This window comes from Podarcis vaucheri (assembly GCF_965113315.1).
Source record: "Podarcis vaucheri genome assembly, chromosome: 6".
NCBI classification, from domain to species: Eukaryota; Metazoa; Chordata; class Lepidosauria; order Squamata; family Lacertidae; genus Podarcis; species Podarcis vaucheri.
In genome coordinates this window covers 103,229,895-103,249,619 of record NC_138764.1, presented here as the reverse complement: position 1 = coordinate 103,249,619, position 19,725 = coordinate 103,229,895, and the positions used below count along the sequence as shown (strand labels likewise).

The 19,725-nt window shown below is 46.9% G+C and overlaps 1 protein-coding gene across 2 annotated transcripts in view; it reads left to right on the top strand.

Annotated features, from left to right (window-relative positions):
• Positions 1 to 19,725, top strand: part of ANGPT4 (angiopoietin 4) — a 265,142-nt gene that overhangs the window by 36,984 nt on the left and 208,433 nt on the right. Inside the window, exons 5-9 of one of the 2 annotated variants that reach the window (XR_014220591.1) lie at positions 1,090 to 1,205; positions 2,720 to 2,821; positions 3,942 to 4,108; positions 10,264 to 10,397; positions 11,944 to 12,491. Coding sequence is in view for 1 of the 2 variants with exons in the window: in XM_082226189.1 (XP_082082315.1) it covers positions 1,090 to 1,205; positions 2,720 to 2,821; positions 3,942 to 4,108; positions 10,264 to 10,397; positions 11,944 to 12,116 (692 nt within the window). In the remaining variant the exon portion in view is untranslated. Of the gene's footprint in view, positions 1 to 1,089; positions 1,206 to 2,719; positions 2,822 to 3,941; positions 4,109 to 10,263; positions 10,398 to 11,943; positions 14,939 to 19,725 lie in introns of those variants that run through there. The other variant, XM_082226189.1, reaches the window with a different exon arrangement.

Below are 19,725 nucleotides of genomic sequence, written 5' to 3'. Positions count from 1 at the left end.
TCCCATCCCCACCTGCAATAAACTCAGGTCAGATCCACAACGTACATTTGAAGCACATCCAATGCACATGGCTTTCCCCCAAAGGATCCTGGGAACTATAGTTCCCCTGCACAGTGCAACAATTCACTTAATTTTATTTTATAATATTTTATTAGGTTTTATCAATAGAAAAGTTTAGAAAAATACAAAAGCAAAAAAGGTACAAAATACAAAAATACAAAATACAAAAAATACAGACATTAAACACAAAAAAGAGAAAAAGAAAAAACACATATAAAAGAAGAACAAAATTTCCCTCTTTCTTAATTTCTCATCTTTAGTTAACTTATTTTCCTGACTTCCTCACGTCTCCCATTTTTGTATCCCTTTTTAAAAACTGGTTCAGCAAATTCATGTCCTATTAGTTTATCTATTATTAATCCCCTCTTACATTTTACCTTGTTGCTAGAACCCCTTCAATTCATTTCAATGTCATCAGCATTCAAAAATTTTACAGTGTTTCTGCAAATAAATTTTAAATTTCCTCCAATCTTCTTCCACCGACTCTTCTCCCTGGTCTCGGATTCTGCCAGTAATTTCCGCCATCTCCATATAGTCTATTAGTTGCATCTGCCATTCTTCCAAGGTGGGTAGATCTTGTGTCTTCCAATGCTTTGCGATGAGAATTCTTGCTGCTTGTTATTAAGCAACAATTCACTTAATAAACTACGGTTCACAGAACCCCTTGGGGTGTTTGTTAAATTCATGGTGTGGATCTGCCAAAAATATTACTGGAAGGATGAGGATCTTCCAGGTGCTGTTGAACTACAACTCCCATCATCCCTAACCATTGGTCATGCTGGCTGCATCGGGAGAGTCGCAGTTTCCCCACTCTGGTCTTTAGCTTGGATTGACGAAGAAAGAACAAGGCAGGAATTAGTAAATATAATCGCAGTTTTCCCCAAGCAAATTTTAAATAGGAATTTTATTCACATTTCAAATAGGGAAATTTGCTTGAGACTGGGAGCTCACTGTCGCTGTATCCATGCCCCAAAATGCTTATTTAATTTGGAGAGGCCAACTCTTTAGCATTTTACTTTCTCTTGCTAGTTCCTCCAAAGAAAGAAGACCGGCTGTTCCAGGACTGCGCAGAAATCCGCCAATCTGGAGTTAATCTCAGTGGGGTTTACACCCTCCATATCAACAATCTGACTGAACCCAAGAAGGTCAGTGAAACCCCAAGAGCCTATGAACTGAGGCAGGGAGGGAGAAGGATCATTGCTCAATTTGTACAGCTAAAAAAAGCATCTTGGTTCTCCTACCGTCGGTGCTTCTAAAGGAATCTGACCCTGTTAAGTTGTGGATGAACATATCAGACAACACATTGATTCTTCAAACAGCTCTTGTTTATTCACAGGCCAGAACTGAACTGAACTGAAGGGTTCAGCCACCCTTCTTATATAGAGCTCCACTACAACGCAACAGTAACCACTTTCTGTAACTAACCAATCACTGAACGTCATTTTCAATCCCTTATTTGCATATGTGGACCTGAGTGAAAACTATCCACAGTATCCCCCTGCTGGCCCAGGGTGAGAACTTCAGTACATAACAGACCCTCTCTAAGGCTGTCTGGAAAACGTCCTGGTCTAGAAACGGGTTCTGCAAAGGCCCAATGTTTCCCAAACTTGGGTTTCCAGCCGTTGTTGGACTACAAATCCCATCATCCTTGACCACTGGTCCAGCTAGCTAGGGATGATGGGAGTTGTAGTCATAAAGCAGCTGGAGACCCAAGTTTGAGAAACATTGGCAGCTAAGCAAAAGAGGGGCTGTGAAATTTTATCCAAATGGATTGCCTTTCTGCGCTTGGTTCTGGTGGCTAGATTTTGCTTTGGGCTGGGGAACATTCATGGGTTCAAGGAGAAATTGGCAGGACCTGGAAGGAGCTCTGGAACACAGGAAATTTCCTTACAACTTCTATATAGACCATTGGCCTATATAGTTCAGTATTGTCTACACTGACGGGCAACACCTCTCTGGCATTTATTTTATTATTTCATTTCATAAAATGTATACGCCACTTCAATATCACATGCTTTTTCTTGTTAAATAATGATTACTTGCCATCATGACACTGGAGTTAAACACAGAATCTAAACACTGCTTTTCTTGGTGGAAGTCTCTGTTGACTAAAGGTAAAGGTAAAGGGACCCCTGAACATTAGGTCCAGTCGTGACCGACTCTGGGGTTGCGGCGCTCATCTCGCTTTATTGGCCAAGGGAGCCAGCGTACAGCTTCTGGGTCATGTGGCCAGCATAACTAAGCCACTTCCGGCGAACCAGAGCAGTGCATGGAAACGCCGTTTACCTTCCCGCCGGAGTGGTACCTATTTATCTACTTGCACTTTGACATGCTTTCGAACAGCTAGGTTGGCAGGAGCAGGGACCGAGCATCGGGAGTGCACCCCGTCGCAGGGATTCGAACCGCCGACCTTCTGATCGGCAGGTCTTAGGCTCTGTGGTTTAACCCACAGCGCCACCCGCACTACGCACATGCAAATTGTTCATTCCAAGCCAGGTTCAGTGCTTGCACATTTCCGCATCAGTTTCCAGCGTTGTTTAAAAAAAAGAAGTCCTTATGGCATCTGCAAAGATCAGATTCTTCCAATATCCATAGGCTCAGCTGTGCTTCTGCCTCTTGTTCCTTCCATCTGAGCATCCTCTGCTTTCTTCCTTTACAGACCTATTGTGATATGGAGACGGACGGAGGCGGCTGGACAGTGATCCAGTACAGAGTCAATGGCAGCGTCAGCTTCCAAAAGAACTGGAAAGAGTACAAACAGGTCTGATTCTCCCTTGGACTTGTCATCCTCAATCCGTCAGATCTTTTCGATCAAAAGTAGAAAGAGCGGAGACCACATAGCAATCACCACGGGGCCAGTAGCAGCCCACGGCTTTGCTGACCCCTATTTTGCTGACCCACTGGCTTCCTGAGGCCATGCGCCAGTGTGCATAATTTTATGCAGAGGAAACTTGCTCGCCACAGTTTGATCAGTTGCACTTTCTCCTCTCCCAAATCAAGCAGGGGGAAACCGTATACCGGGGCTCTGCACAGCACTGATTGGCCAGGCAAGGTGAAGTCACCAACCCACTTTGCTCTCCCTCCCCAATCACTGTTTCAGCATCCAAAAAATTATTCAGTAGTGATGGATTCAAGAAAGGGGGCAAATGGGCATTCTTCTGGATAAATTACTTTAAACGTAAAAAAACGAGACAGCTGATCTGAAGCCGGGCAGTACATAACACAGCAGGAGCTTCTTCTTCTCCATGTTACACAAAGTAACAAGAGGGAATCGGAAGGTTGGAGTCAACTAAATTACTCTCAGAGTCGACCCAGTGAAATTAATGGACTTGGACTATTCATGTCTATTAATGAGTCTACTCTGAACTAACATTGGATACAACCAATAGTGTTGGAAATGACCACAGAGTTAATCTCACCTTTCCTGCCATGGAACACCCCCCCCCCCCGAAAAATATGTGCCATCTGATTTTTACAAGACATTGCGGTATGGAGAGCTCCTGTTCAGGGTTCCAGCCAGCCAACTGTGGTCCTCTTGCCAAATACTCCATTCCGTTCTGTTCCTCTTCCCAGTTTTCTGTCCCTTTCTCCAGAAGACTCAGCACGCTGTTGCTCTTCATCTGTCTGTTTTTTGGGGGGAAGGTTGCCTAAATATTTTTTCCCTAAATGATGATTGTACATCTGCAGACCTTGGAGTTCTCTGGACCATGCTGATCCCATTTCTTCTCTCTCTCCCCCACCCGTGGTCCCATTTCGACCGCAATCCTTTCAGCCCTCACCGGCTGAATTCAATATTCATGGGAGGAACAGCCTCTTAGCTGATACATGCCGAGAACTTAATTGAGCAACCCACTTAGTGCTTTGTGTTTTGCCTCTCCCAGGGCTTTGGGGATCCGGCAGGAGAATACTGGCTGGGGAACGAGGCAGTCCACCTCTTGACCAACCAGGGAGCCTATTCTTTGAGGGTCGAACTCCTGGACTGGGAAGGAAATCGCGCCTACGCCCACTACGAAAAGTTCCAGCTGGGAAGCGAGCGTCAGCGATACAGGTAACATGTGGTCTTTGCCAACTGTATGCAAACAGCATGGTAGGTGTTTATTGGCAGGGTTCAAATCCCCTCTCAGCCGTGGAGCTCACCTTGGGCCAGTTGCCATCTCTTAGCCTAACCTACCTCAAAGGGTTGCTGTGCGGATGAAATGGGGGGGGAGAGTGTCAGGATTCCAGCCGCGGTCCCAGGTAAACTGGCCTCACTCCAGGCGTTCGGCTGGGATCCTTGTTGACCTTCCGTCTGCGTCTCCCGGCAGGCAAGGTCGTAAATCGGTGATCCTCCTCAAACGTGAGGAGAACACACCCTCCTCCTTCTCTCCCTCCCTGCACTCCCCAGGGAGGGGAAGAAAGACAGACAGGAGTCCTTTTTACATGTCTTTTATTCCTGTCGTTCAGCAGTACAGAGAAACGTGTCTGTACCCACCAGACTCCGGCAGTAGAGTCACTGCTCCACCCCTGTACTTCCAGTACAGGTCAGATGACGCTCTGAGCTAACATCCGGTGCTCAGAGCAGAGAAAGGACTGCCCCCTTTCTCCACTAGTACAGTTCCAGACATCAACATCCTGTTTTGCATTCCAGCCACCTGCAGCTGGCTTTTGCATTGCTGCTTTTTCCTGACAGAGAGAACCATGGACACCACAGTTCAGACCCTCCGAGTGTCCCTGTTTTCCAGGGACAGTCCCCGATTTACAAAAGCCATTCCGGTTTTCTGATCTTACCCCGGAATGTCCCGCTTTTCCTTAGGACATTCCTATTTTCATTGGAGAAATGTTGGAGAGTTTGTTAAAGGTAAAGGGACCCCTGACCATTAGGTCCATTCGTGCCCGACTCTGGGGTTGCGGCGCTTATCTCGCTTTACTGGCCGAGGGAGCCAGCGTACAGCTTCTGGGTCATGTGGCCAGCGTGACTAAGCTGCTTCTGGTGAACCAGAGCAGCGCACGGAAACGCCATTTACCTTCCCGCCGGAGCGGTACCTATTTATAATAATAATAATAAATTTTATTTATATCCCGCCCTCCCCAGCTGAAGCCGGGCTCAGGGTGGCTAACAACAATAAAACAATACAAAAGTACAACACAACACTCTAAAATCACTCATTATAAAATTACGGTAATTCAAATCAAGCCACTGGCAACCGTTGGGCCAGAGCTCCGCGAAGATTGCCGAGGGAGGGAGTCAGGCTGTGCCCTGGCCAAAGGCCTGGTGGAACAGCTCTGTCTTGCAGGCCCTGCAGAAAGATGTCAAGTCCCGCAGGGCCCTAGTCTCTTGTGACAGAGTGTTCCACCAGATAGGAGCCACAGCCGAAAAAGCCCTGGCTCTAGTTGAGGCCAGCCTAACCTCTCTGTGGCCTGGGACCTTCAAGATGTTTTTATTTGAAGACCGTAAGTTTCTCTGTGGGACATACCAGGATGACACCAAACTGGGAGGGGTGGCTAACACCCCAGAGGATGGGATCACACTTCAAAATGACCTTGACAGATTAGAGAACTGGGCCAAAACAAACAAGATGAACTTTAACAGGGAGAAATGTAAAGTATTGCACTTGGGCAAAAAAAATGAGAGGCACAAATACAAGATGGGTGACACCTGGCTTGAGAGCAGTACATGTGAAAAGGATCTAGGAGTCTTGGTTGACCACAAACTTAACATGAGCCAACAGTGTGACGTGGCAGCTAAAAAAGCCAATGCAATTCTGGGCTGCATCAATAGGAGTATAGCATCTAGATCAAGGGAAGTAATAGTGCCACTGTATTCTGCTCTGGTCAGACCTCACCTGGAGTACTGTGTCCAGTTCTGGGCACCACAGTTCAAGAAGGACACTGACAAACTGGAACGTGTAAAGAGGAGGGCAACCAAAATGGTCAAAGGCCTGGAAACGATGCCTTATGAGGAACGCCTAAGGGAGCTGGGCATGTTTAGCCTGGAGAAGAGGAGGTTAAGGGGTGATATGATAGCCATGTTCAAATATATAAAAGGATGTCACATAGAGGAGGGAGAAAGGTTGTTTTCTGCTGCTCCAGAGAAGCGTACACGGAGCAATGGATCCAAACTACAAGAAAGAAGATTCCACCTAAACATTAGGAAGAACTTCCTGACAGTAAGAGCTGTTCGACAGTGGAATTTGCTGCCAAGGAGTGTGGTGGAGTCTCCTACTTTGGAGGTCTTTAAGCAGAGGCTTGACAACCATATGTCAGGAGTGCTCTGATGGTGTTTCCTGCTCGGCAGGGGGTTGGACTCGGTGGCCCTTGTGGTCTATTCCAACTCTATGATTCTATGAGAGGCGGTCCCGTAGGTACGAGGGTCCTAGGCCGTATAGGGCTTTAAAGGTTAGAACCAGCACCATAAACCTGATCCTGTACTCCACCGGGAGCCAGTGCAGCTGGTATAGCACCGGGTGAATGTGATCTCGCAGCGAAGACCCCGTAAGGAGTCTCGCCGCGGCATTCTGCACATGCTGGAGTTTCTGGGTCAGTCTCAAGGGCAGCCCCACGTAGAGCAAGTTACAATAATCCAGTCTGGAGGTGACCGTCACGTGGATCACAGTGGCTAGGTCAGGGCGGGAGAGGTAAGGAGCCAACTGCTTAGCTTGGAGGAGATGGAAAAATGCCGCCTTTGTTATAGCTGCAATCTGCGCCTCCATGGAAAGGGAGGTGTCAAATATTACACCCAAACTCTTAATGGACAGTGCTGGCACTAAATGCGCCCACGCAAGAGATGGGAGTTGCCCCCCCCATCCCATATTTATCTACTTGCACTTTGACGTGCTTTCGAACTGCTAGGTGGGCAGGAGCAGGGACCGAGCAACGGGAGCTCACCCCATCGCGGGGATTCGAACTGCTGACCTTTTGATCGGCAAGTCCTAGGCTCTGTAGTTTAACCCACAGCGCCACCCGCATCCCTGGAGAGTTTGGTAGGACATCCCTATTTTCATCAGAGATATGTTGGGGGGTATGGAGTTATCCAACCCCCAAACCATCTGAAGGCAGCCCTGTACAGTGGTACCTCTGGTTGTGAACGGGATCCATTCCAGAGGACCATTCGCAACATGAAAAGAATGCAACCTGCAGCGACGCATCTGCGCACGCACGGGTTGCGATTCACCACTTTTGCGCGTGATGTCATTTTGCGCTTCTCTGCATGTGCGAGCGGCAAAACCCAGAAGTAACCCGGAAGCATTACTGTATTTTAATATTGTGTTGGAAGCCGCCCAGAGTGGCTGGGGAAACTCAGCCAGATGGGCGGGGTATAAATAATAAATTGTTGTTGTTGTTGTTTGCGTTGGGAGCCGCTGTAGAAACTTTGAGAATGATCAGGAACATACCAGAGAGTGAATCCTATTCAACTTAGTGGGACTTAGTTCTGAGTGTTTAAGACTGACCATTTTTTACCCCATTACGTAGGAGTAAACTCCATTGAATACAATGGAACTTCCTTCTGAGTAAACAGTGTAAGGCTCCATTTACAATAAAGGAATAAGCACTCCCTGTGTTTTCTAAGAAATGGTTGGCTGCAGAAGCACGGCAGTGAAAGAGTTTAAAGTGGATTGGTGACATTGTCTTTCAAAATGATAGGATGGGCTTTTTATGCCAGCTTCACCATCTCCTTCGTTTAGTGCAGGACTTTTATTTCCAGGATAAACAGGAGTCTGTTTCTCCACCTCCAAGACGTGGAGGGGAGGAAAAAGGAAACACAGGACGTTTTGGGATCAAATCAGAAACGGGGACTGAAATATACTCGGAGTCGGGAGTGGATTTCATGCTCTTTATTCAGCTCACAGTGGTGAGGAGGAATGGATGTTCCCCCAGAATGTCTGCTTTATATACCGTAGATTATTTACACTATGGGCCCCACGTGATTGGCTAATTCTGGGATTCACCTGTAGGCCAATCAGGTTGCTGATTCACTTCCACCTGGAGCTGGATTGGGTGGCTTCTGTGGACTAATCAGATTGCTGCATTCTGGACCCTATTGTTCTAGGACCAATCAGACTGCTGCATTTTGGATCCTATTCAACTCAGTACATAACAGGGACAGCTTCTGTAATTCCTGGACTGTCCCTGGAAAATCAGGACGCTTGGAGGGTATGAGATCACCTTCATTTTAGAGCTAATCCCTGTCTGGAATCTGATAGAGAACTGGTCTCACCTCCTAAACCACTGAGCTCCATGCAGATTCCACCTGGGGGTTTCTCGTACGTGCTTCAAGCACCAAATCAGCCAAAGCCACCCGAATGAAAATGCTTGTTCTGGCCAGCTTAGAAGGAGATTTGAACCTACTCTGATAAAGCTGAAGGGGCTTGGACAAGTTGTTCCGAGAGTGCTTTGCCCTGGAGGTCAGCCACCTAGCAAATCATCAGCCCGGGTGCAGGGACCGTCTCCTGTGGGTTTAATGGGGAATCTGAACCCATCTCAGGTGGCCTCTTGTGAGAGAACTTTGCCACCTAGCAAATCTCCAGCTCTGTTTGTGTCTTCACCTCCACTTTCCTTGGGAGCTGCCCATCCAAGAGCTGAGTGTGCCAAGACTCCTTTAACTTGCTGGTATTTATGGATGTGACTAAGGGTTTCTGGCGAGCAACTGTTTCTCAGAGAACATGGTGCTATTTCAGGGTGTCCTCCTTGCCCTCTGCTCACCAGGCAAGGGTACTTCTCATTTCATCTGCTTTTGATCTGCAGAGGTATTTGTGGATTTCCAAAAACATCATCATCATCATCATCTCTCTCTCTCTCTCTCTCTCTCTCTCTCTCTCTCTCTCTCTCTCTCTCTCTCACATTTTTATTTATTTTCCATTTAATAACATACATTCACATCATTCACTTTACCTCCCTGGTTCTTTAGAGACTATCGACTTCCTTCCCTCCCGCCTCATGGCTTTCAAAATTAACCTTTATATCATTGCATTTTGTACGTTTTCCAATTCCAATTACACTCATTACAAAATAGCTCAAAATTTAAATAAATATAGAAAGGGAGAAGACTTATCATTACAAGTTAATTGCTAACTGCTTACAATAATCTTTCAGATATTGCATAAATTTACTCGTCCTTTTGGAATACTGTACTTAATTGTGCTGGTTTCGGATTTTTCCCGTCAGCTTCGCCAGTTCTGCAAAGTCCACCATCTTCATCTGCCCCTCTTCTTTTGTTGGTACTTCTTCTTGTTTCCATTTTGGGGCTAAAAAAATTCTTGCCTCAGTTGTTGCATACATAAACAGCCTTTTATCTTCCCTTGGTATCTCTTCGCCCACTACACCCAATAAAAAAGGCTTCTGGTTTTTTAACTAAAGTATTTTTAAATATTTTCTTTAACTTGTTATATACTATTTCCCAGAAAGCCTTTACCTCCTTACGAGTCCACCCCATGTGGAAGAAGATCCCTTTCTTTACATTTCCAACACTCATTGGTTCTTGTCTGGTACATTTTAGCAAGTTTAAATGGTAAAGGGACATCTGACCATTAGGTCCAGTCATGACTGACTCTGGGGTTGTTATTATTATTATTAATTATTATTTTTATTTATTTATTTATACCCCACCCATCTGACTGAGTTTCTCCAGCCACTCTGGGCAGCTCCCAACAGAATTAAAAGCACAATAAAATATCAAACATTAAAAACTTCCCTAAACACGGCTGCCTTCAGATGTCTTCTAAAAATCAGATAGTTGTTTATTTCCTTGACGTCTGATGGGAGGGTGTTCCACAGGGCGGGCGCCACCACCAAGAAGGCCCTCTGCTTGGTTCCCTGTAACCTCACTTCTCACAGTGAGGGAACTGCCCGAAGGCCCTCGGAACTGGACCTCAGTGTCCGGGCAGAACGATGGGGATGGAGACGCTCCTTCAGGTATACTGGGCCGAGGCCGGTTAGGGCTTTAATGGTCAGCACCAACACTTTGAATTGTGCTTGGAAACGTACTGGGAGCTAATTAAGGTCTTTCAGGACTGGTGTTTTATGGTCTCGGCAGCCACTCCCAGTCCCCAATCTAGCTGCCGCATTCTGGATTAATTGCAGTTTCCAGGTCACCTTCAAAAAATATCTATCACTAGTCCTCCACACAAGGAAATGCCGTCCTGGAGCCCCAGCCTTTGCCTTCCTGCTCTCTGCTGCAACTTGTAGGGGATTTCGTTCTTTCTCATCATGAGGTCTTCTGTTCCACAGGCTTTTCTTGAGAGGCTACAAAGGCAGTGCTGGGCAGCAGAGTGGCTTGCCTCTCCAAGGCACGGGCTTCAGCACGCGAGACGCTGACAATGACAACTGCCGGAACTGCAAGTGCGCGCAGATGCTTTCTGGTGGTGAGTCGGCCTTTGTGCTCCCTGACTGGGAAGGAAGGGAGGAGAGAAGAAGGGGTCAAGTGAGAACCCAAGAGCTTTGAATCTTGAGTTTCTCTTTTCCCAGGCTCCACATTTCCAAATCAGTTTGCATACACACATATATAAGGCATCAGCATTTCAGTGCAGAATTCTCATCCTATAAACATTTGCATGTAATTTCCCCTGCTATACATATTTTTGCAGAGCACCTTCCCCTAATAGAATGCCTTTTCAATTTTTTTTTCACCAATGTATACAATTTTATGCACACATTCCTCCATTTTTGTACACATTGCTTGGCCAGAGAGCTGTGTTGTAAAACTAGGGAAAGCGCAGATTTTTCTAAGGATGGCTGCGTTTCCATTGTCATATTGCTTCAAAAAGTGTAAATTTCTCTTCAAACCAAGACTCCACTAAAAGCCTTAGAGCTTTGCCATTTTAAAGCAGTTTGAGTTTTTAAGCACTCTGTACATGTTTGTCTTCTGCTTAAGCATTTGGACAGCAGTGGTTCACAAACTTTTTGGGGCCGCTGCTCCCTTGGTTCTATAAACTCATCCCAGGTGCCCCCCCACCCTATAAAACATGGTTTGCATGAATAGTGATTTGCATGAGCCACTGAGGAAGGCAATAACACAATAAAATTCAAAACAGTAGCCTACGGGACCGCCTCTCCTGGTATGTCCACAGAGGACCTTACGGTCTTCAAATAAAAACATCTTGGAGATCCCGGGCCACAGGGAGGTTAGGCTGGCCTCAACCAGAGCCAGGGCCTTTTCAGTACTGGCCCCAACTTGGTGGAAAGCTCTGTCCCAAGAGACTAGGACCCTGCGGGACTTGACATCTTTCCGTGGGGCCTGCAAGACAGAGCTGTTCCGCCTGGCCTTTGGCCAAGGCACAGTCTGACCCCCTCTCTCCTTCTGTAATCCTCATAGAACTCTAGCCCAATGGTTGCCATTAATTTGACTGTGAATTGATTTTAGAATGAATTGATTTTAGAATATATTTCAATCAATCGATGGTGATTTTATGTAAACTGTGTTACTTTTACTGTTGTTAGCTGCTCTGAGCCCAGCTTTGGCTGGGGAGGGTGGGATATAAATAAAATTTTATTATTAATTAACTAATTAATTAAATGCACATTTGTTCAGAATCCAATTAAAACTATTTAGTTCAATTATTCCAACAAAATTGATGGGCTTTATCCAGCGATACCAGCTTTTCAAAGCTGAATAGTCATCTCCACTTCCAGCGACACCCCCATGCCTCTTAGTGCCCCCCTAGCAGGGGTGCCAACTTGAAAAAAATATTGGGGGTGCCAGGTAAGCCCCGCCCTGCATAAATAATCACAAATGTGGCACCACACACATGGCAATGCCCATCAACTTTTTGGGGGTGTCCCACTCAAATATTTTATGGGGGGCGAAGGGACCTCAGCCCCTAGGAATTGAATCCCACCACGGTCAGGGGGTGGTAGGACCTACTTTGTGACCCACTGATCTGCGGTTTGCTTCTCCTGATGCACGTTCAGGTTGGTGGTTTGATGCCTGCGGACTCTCGAATCTGAACGGCATCTACTACCCGGCAAAGCACAATATCCGGAAACTGAACGGGATCCGATGGCACTACTTCCAGGGACCGGGCTACTCGCTAAAGGGCACGAGGATGATGATCCGGCCTTCGGGCAGCCTTGAAGGAGCATAGCGGAGAGACGCCAAGCAGGGCTGCAGTTTCTGTGAGCCAGGGAGAGCAAACCTTGGCACAGGTAACAGGAACTGCCTTCCGGTTTGGACAGGTGGCAGGTGCAGAGAGACTCCCTGAGAAAGAGTCCCTCGCGGCTAGGAATTCATGGCTGCGGTCGGACGCAAAGTGCACCAGCTTTCTCTTTCTCCTCCCAGATGGCGCAGGAAGCTGTCTTTTGTGGGCTTTTGGACTTCCGAGAAAATGTACGGCGAACTATTCTGTATGTTAAAGGCTGAATCTGCCCGTGAAAAGTGTGTCACGCTATCCGGCTCGTTTGGGGGCAAGGGGCAAGCTTGTTGGGTAAATGCAGAAAAATCTGGTCAGTTTTATATTGTGGTGTTGTTGTTGTTTAGTCGTGTCCGACTCTTCATGACCCCATGGACCAGAGCACGCCAGGCACTCCTGTATTCCACTGCCTCCCGCAGTTTGGTCAAACTCATGCTGGTAGCTTCGAGAACACTGTCCAACCATCTCGTCCTCTGTCGTCCCCTTCTCCTTGTGCCCTCCATCTTTCCCAACATCAGGGAGTCTTCTCTTCTCATGAGGTGGCCAAAGTCTTGGAGCCTCAGCTTCAGGATCTGTCCTTCCAGTGAGCACTCAGGGCTGATTTCCTTCAGAATGGAGAGGTTTGTTCTTCTTGCAGTCCATGGGACTCTCAAGAGTCTCCTCCAGCACCAGAATTCAAAAGCATCCATTCTTCGGCCATCAGCCTTTATATTATTTATATTATGCTTCAGGCTTTATTTGCGTAAAGACAGACATAACCCTGCCTGTGTTGGACACTGGTTCTGCAGAGATTGGTGGGAGATCAGAAACATCTGGATTGCCAAAGGTTTTCCCCATCCCTGATTTATATAGGACAGAGTCATGCTCTGAAGATGACGCTCTGAGCTCCCTTCTTTTGCTTCACATAAACACAAATAGGCTCAGAGACCCCACAATTTGGAGCCTCGGTGCCGTGAATGGACTAAGCTGCCCTCTGCTGGCACAGTCTGGGTTGCAACATCCTTGCAAGAGACCGTGAAGCGTTTCTGGTGCGGTCGAGGGGCGTATGTGTCAAACTGGCCATTTTCAACCCCTTGCTTCAGCGATGGCTGGATAAGCTGGTCTTTTCTCCCCGTTGAACTGGTCAGCAGGGCTAGCCCAAGATGGGAAAATCAAAAAGACCCCACTCCTTATTCGGCAGCAGGGGGAATCAAGTCTCCAGCGAACCCTCCTGCAAAAGGCTCAGTAAAATCTCACCTCGCCTTGGCAGTTCTGTTTCAAAACATTTTGAGGCAAGGCATGAATGTGACGGGGGCAGCTTTAACTGTGCTCTACCTGCAGGATATCTGTCTGCCATTTACTTGTGGGGCAGCTTCTTTGGAGAAAAGGTGGCACAACACCCCAAACCCTCCAGCCTCGAAAGCTGAGATTTCCCCCTTCTGCCTGCCCTGTATTTATCCCTACAAGCCCTGCTTGAGGGCCAAAGCAATTACAGCTTCCTGGAAAATAATGTTGGTGGACATTCCGTGACGTGCAGCAACTCTGCTGATAGCGAAGTGGCCATTTTTCGCTTGCAATATACCGTATTGGCCCGAATATAAGCTGCACCCAAATACAGTATAAGCTGCACTTCTAAAATTGGAGGGGGGGGGAAATACCCTAATATAAGCTTCTCCATTCCTTGCTGCTCCTGGCTGCATACTAGACAGGGGGAGGGGAGGGGACAGAGGACCATAGCTGTCAACTTTTTCCTTTTCTTGCGAGGAATCCTATTCAGAATAAGGGAATTTCCCTTTAAAAAAGGGAAACGTTTGCCCCATGCACCTGGCTGCATATATATGCCACACTTTAACTTTTCACGGTCAGAATTTTTGGGGGAAAGTGAGGCATCTATTCAGGCCAATACAGTATAAAACAAGAAGTATTTTTCTTTCTGTCGCACCTCCAACGTAGCAAAGCGCTTCACTTCCTACGGTGGCCTGGAGTCCAGGGATGGCAAATTGCCCAGGGCCCAAATCTCACCCAGGGAGCACATGATTCCAAATGTTCATAGATGCACACAACCACATGAATGGAAGTCTGATATACCAGTCTATATACCACAAATGATCCCCATTTGCTCTGCATGAAATCCATTTGTGGGAGGTCGGCGGGTTGGTGTGGATATAATTTCTGGTTGACTTTAGAGTCCGAGGCCATCAAATTGTGACACTCTGGTGTCTCTGCCTTGTACCTGGTCCAAGAGACATCAGAGCAGACACCTGGGATCCTTTGGGAGGAAGGACACAATATAATAATAATAATAATAATAATAATAATAATAATAATAATAATATAGTATCCTTGCCATGGATATTAGTGAAAAATAGGTCGATTGGGATCACAGAATCCTCTCCTTAATGCACAATTTCACTTAGTTTTAAATGAGCTTTGTAAATAGTCATCTTTGTTTTGTGATTGGGTTGTTGTCTATGATCCAGTAGAAGAAAGGAGTTGTATTCACTCTCATATTAAGCTGTATGTAGCTGACCACCAGTCTCATCTTTGTCTTTTTCACCCCGTCCACTTCAAAGTGTTTCCTAAATGGTTTGTTGTTGTTGTTGTTGTTGTTTTTGCTGCTGAAGTGATGTATTTGACAATTCTACAGTTTAAATGATACAGCAATTAACTTTGTATAATACAGTTGTGGTACAATAGTCAATGTTCAGCTTTTATTCTTCCACATTTGCCTCTGTAATGTTAATTTGTACTATGTATCTGAAAAATAAACCCCAAACAAAAAACTTCAGCCAAACTCCCCTTCCTCCTCCAGCTTTATTGATAGTTTAAAATTACATTTCTATATTTTAGGACTTCAGTTGCTTTTACCATCTGACGGTATTTGAGATCTTTGTTCATTCGAATGTTTCTTTCTTTTATTCTTATCTCTGGGAAAGCAAAGAAAGGCTTTGGAAAGTGGCTATCGAGGGAATGATGTTGGTCAAGTTAGTATTGTTAATGTTGTTGGTTAATATACCAAGATGAACGCGAAGAGGGAATATTTTTTAAAGCTTTGAAAGAGCTCCATGACAGGTAACCAGCAGGCAGCACAAACCTGGAATAAAAAGCGTTTTGTTTTGAGCTTAGTGGAAAGTCGTCGTTTAGGAAGGTTGGCATTTAGATGATGAAGTTGGGATTCAGACAGTTCATTATTTAGGAGCGATAATCCAATACATTTTGAATTACAGTAGATTTTAAAAATGAGAGATCATTGCTGATATACATGAGTTCAAGCATATAAATATTAGTCTTGGGGAGGGACAGACACTTTTGACACCTTAGCCTCTCAATTATCTTGACTTCTCCACCTCCTTCAGGACAAGAATGGAGAGATCATTTCCATAAGATTTTTGAAGAAAAGCCTAACTCCTTAAGAAGCTTTGGAAAGCTTTCGAAATGCATTTTCACTTACCGTATTTTTCGCTCTATAGGACGCACTTTTCCCCCCTGCAAAAATTAAGGGGAAATGTGTGTGCGTCCTATGGAGCGAATGCAGGCTCCTTGGCTTCAGCGATAGCAATGTGAAGCCTCCGAAGTGCAGAGGGAGAGCTCCCTCCACGCTCCGGAGGCATCACGTTGCTTTCACTGAAGCCTGGAGAGCAAGAGGCGTCGGTGCGCACTCACCCCTCTTGCTCTCCAGGCTTCAGGGATAGCCGCCTAAAGCCTTTGGAGCTCAGTGGCTATCCCTGAAGCCTTTGGAGCACAGCGGGACCTCGTGCTGCGCTCCAAAGGCTTTGGGTTCCTTTTGCTGAAGCCTGGAGAGCAAGACTCTCCTGGCTTCAGCAGAGAGGGAGAGCTGCGCAGCTCCCCTTCAGCGAAGCGGGAGGAGAAATGGAAGGGGCTCCATTTCTCCTGCCGCTTTGCTAAAGGGGTGCTGAGCAGAGAGGCGGAGAATTTTTTTTTCTTGTTCTCCCCCTCTAAAACAAGGTGCGTCCTGTGGCTATTTGTTTATATCCGTGACTCCCGCTAATTGATTTGCGAACCTCAATTAGCAATTTATGGCCGCCCGGCACACTTCTGCTGCGGCTTTCCGTCACGACTCAGCAGAGCTTCGCACAGCGGTGTAGAACTGTCACGTAGCTTGTCTCAGCTCTCAGACAAACACACAGAGTCCAGGTTTGTCTATTTACAGCTTTTATTCCAACATTTCTTAGGAATTTCCAGGACTATTTGCAGCCATGACAAAACCGCATCCTTTCCCCACAAAATACCGAGTGGGACTGACAAACTCCTCCCAAGCTCCTCCCAAGCTTCCAAAACTGACGTCAGAATGGTGTGGCATCCTGGGAAGAACTTAACCTGTTAAGTTCCAAACCCAACACCCCCCTTTGCCGCACATTCTGACAAGATCTTTTTGAGTTCAACACCTTACCCTTTGCCTTGTGCTCCTTCCCAGCATCTTTCCCAGGCACCTGTTGAACCCTTTCAACACTCCCAGAATCACACTGTGCGAATCTCGCCCACGCACATGTTGCCTGGTATCTTTCAGGTGGAATGCCCTTTGTTGTGCGACTAGACCTTCTGGGCATAAACTCAGATGTTACCTCTGACTCACTGCCACCAGGAAATGTGTCCTCAGCATCACGGGATTCCCCCTCTGACTTAAAACGTTTTCGAATCCTCTCCATTACACTCACAGGGGAACTGGGCTCGCTTTTGGCCTCCTTTTTTACAACTTGTGGAGAAACTACCGATACCTCCTCCTGTTCCTGACTTTGGTCAGTTACCTGATCGTCATCATCAGACTCAGCTTCTTCTTCCTCCCCCTCATAATCTTCCTGTTCTGAGAGACACTCTGAAAGAACATCATGCTTGACAGCAGCTTGTGTCTTTTTATCCTGCTCATAGAACTCAGCGTGTTTACTGATCAGCAACTTACTCTGATCACCTGATGGAAATGCAAATCTCCATGCACTTGCTGTTGGCTCATACCCACAGAAGATCATTTTTCGGAACTTGGATCCATCTGGCCCCTGCAAAGCAGCAGGTACCGGCACAGACGCACGTGACCCGAACATACGCAAAAAATGAATCTGGGGTTTCCTGCCATGCAACAACCCAAACGGTGTGTCCCCTACCATGGAATTGTAGGTGCGATTCCAGGTGAAGCTTACATACTTGATTGCCTCCAGCCAAAACCTTGGAGGTAACCCAGAGTCTTCCAGCAACACCTGTGCAGTTTTAATCAGAGCCTGACACTTGAGCTCTGACACTCCCCTCTCATTGGGTGAAGTCACTGTGTGATGTATCCCTTTCTTGTGAAAGTACTTCTGCAAAGCAGAACCTGTAAACTCAGCTCCTCTGTCACTTGTGACAGCTTGCACTTTGGTGGAAAACCTTTGTTCCACCCCCTCAATCCACCCTTTGATCAGCTGTGCTGCATCATCCTGGGATTTGAGACCATGTATCCAGGAATTCTGAGTAAAATCCTCCTGCATCGAGAGCAGAAACCTTGACCCTCCCAGACTTGGTTCCTTCACAGGACCCCACAAATCTATGTGAACCAGTTCAAAAGGCCTAGTGGTTATCCTCTCAACCTTTGGATAACTGCAACCTTTTACCTTTGCCAGTTTGCAAGTTTCACAACTTACAGCATGTCCACATTCTGAGATCTTACAACCATTGGAAACTTCTGGCAGCACCTGTAGTTCTTCAAGAGAACTATGAGCTGTACGTGTATGCCAAGCATGTACGCATGAATCATGATTGGGAATTGTAGCACGCAGTGCTTGTGCTTTCTCAACCTTCCCACCACCCTCCAGAGACGTTTTAAGAATGAAGAGATCATTCTGCCCCTTTTTAACCTTGGCAAGCATCCTCCCTCCTTTGGAGATTGTGCACACATCACCCTGAAAACAAACCGTAAATCCCTTTTTCAGTAAATAAGGCACAGATAAAAGACAGTGTTGCATCCCAGGAACAGTACAACACTCCAACGTTTCCTGTAAAACACAAAAATGCAAATTTACAGCATTAGTCATTTGTCTTTTCTGTCCATTTGCAAACAGTACAGTTTTCCCGGCAGGAATTGCCGTGCAGTTCCACCTCTCGACAGCAGGTGCCTCTGGAATCAAATTGCGATTAGCTGCAGAGTCAATAACAAAACTTAGCTCTGTCCCACAGCTGTCTTCAGCCAACGCCAGACTAGCCGTGATCTGATACGTCTCCTCCTGGCACCTGGCACGTCCACCAGCCTCAGTCTCACGCCTGGTTGTTTTTCCAGACCGGTTGCCATGGAAACTCGACTGGTTCCCATGAGAAGTGTCCTTGAAGCCTTCCTGTGCAGCTGCTCTCTGTGGGCAGTCTCGGCGTACGTGGTCAGCTGACTTGCAAATGTAGCAACGACGAACTTCAGTGGAAAAACACTGCCTGGGGCTCCTCCCAGCTGGCCTCCTTCTCCTTCTTCTGGAAAAGCACTCCTTGCCAGATCCGCCCCCCCTGAACTGCCGCTCCATTCCAGCAGATTCAGTGGAAAACTTTTCAAACTTGCCTTTGGAACTTTCCGCCCCCCCGACTTGCTCACTAGCACTCCTTGAGGCTAAATCATCAGGAACAGGGGCTCCAGCCATCTCTAGGCTTTCAGCTTCCATCTGCCCTAGGCCTCCTGCTGAGCCTTCACACAGACGTTTCAGCACACTCCAGGCCTCACACGCAGATTCAATGCTTTCCAGGTGATGTTGCAAATTAGCATGAACACCTGCTCTCAACATGCAGACCTCAGCTCTCATAGCCTTCTCCCTCTGCATTTTCTCCTCCAGAGAAACAGACTTCAGCCTTCCTGCATCTCTGTCCACCAGTTGCACTGGTTCCCTCTGGGAAATGTCCCAAACCTCCGTGGCTATAAACCACGCTCTCACCCATCTTGCCCAGGTATTCCACGCTTGGGCGGTGAGTTCCTCAAGCTGTTCAAACGGAGCTTGAATCACCTCCTGGCCATCTGCCATCTTCCCCCGGGGCCCAGCGTACTCACGTAAACTAACAGCCGCTCTCCAGCTCCCGGTCTAGCAGGTCAGCTCCCAGCTGAGATCGACTGCCTCACCACTTCAGGCAGGACTCAAAGCTGTCTCAGGCATCGACATCAGCTTGCCTTCAAACGCTAGGCACAGCTCTCAGCTCACAGCTTTCAGCATTCAGCAACAGCGTCTTTCAGCTTGCTTGCTTGCTTGCTTCCGTGCTCCTCTGCTAGACACCGCAGATTTCTCAGCTCCCGGCAGCTCTTCCGTGACAGTTTTACGATAGGTGATTTAGGTTACCCATAACCTGTGGCTATTTGTTTATATCCGTGACTCCCGCTAATTGATTTGCGAACCTCAATTAGCAATTTATGGCCGCCCGGCACACTTCTGCTGCGGCTTTCCGTCACGACTCAGCAGAGCTTCGCACAGCGGTGTAGAACTGTCACGTAGCTTGTCTCAGCTCTCAGACAAACACACAGAGTCCAGGTTTGTCTATTTACAGCTTTTATTCCAACATTTCTTAGGAATTTCCAGGACTATTTGCAGCCATGACAAAACCGCATCCTTTCCCCACAAAATACCGAGTGGGA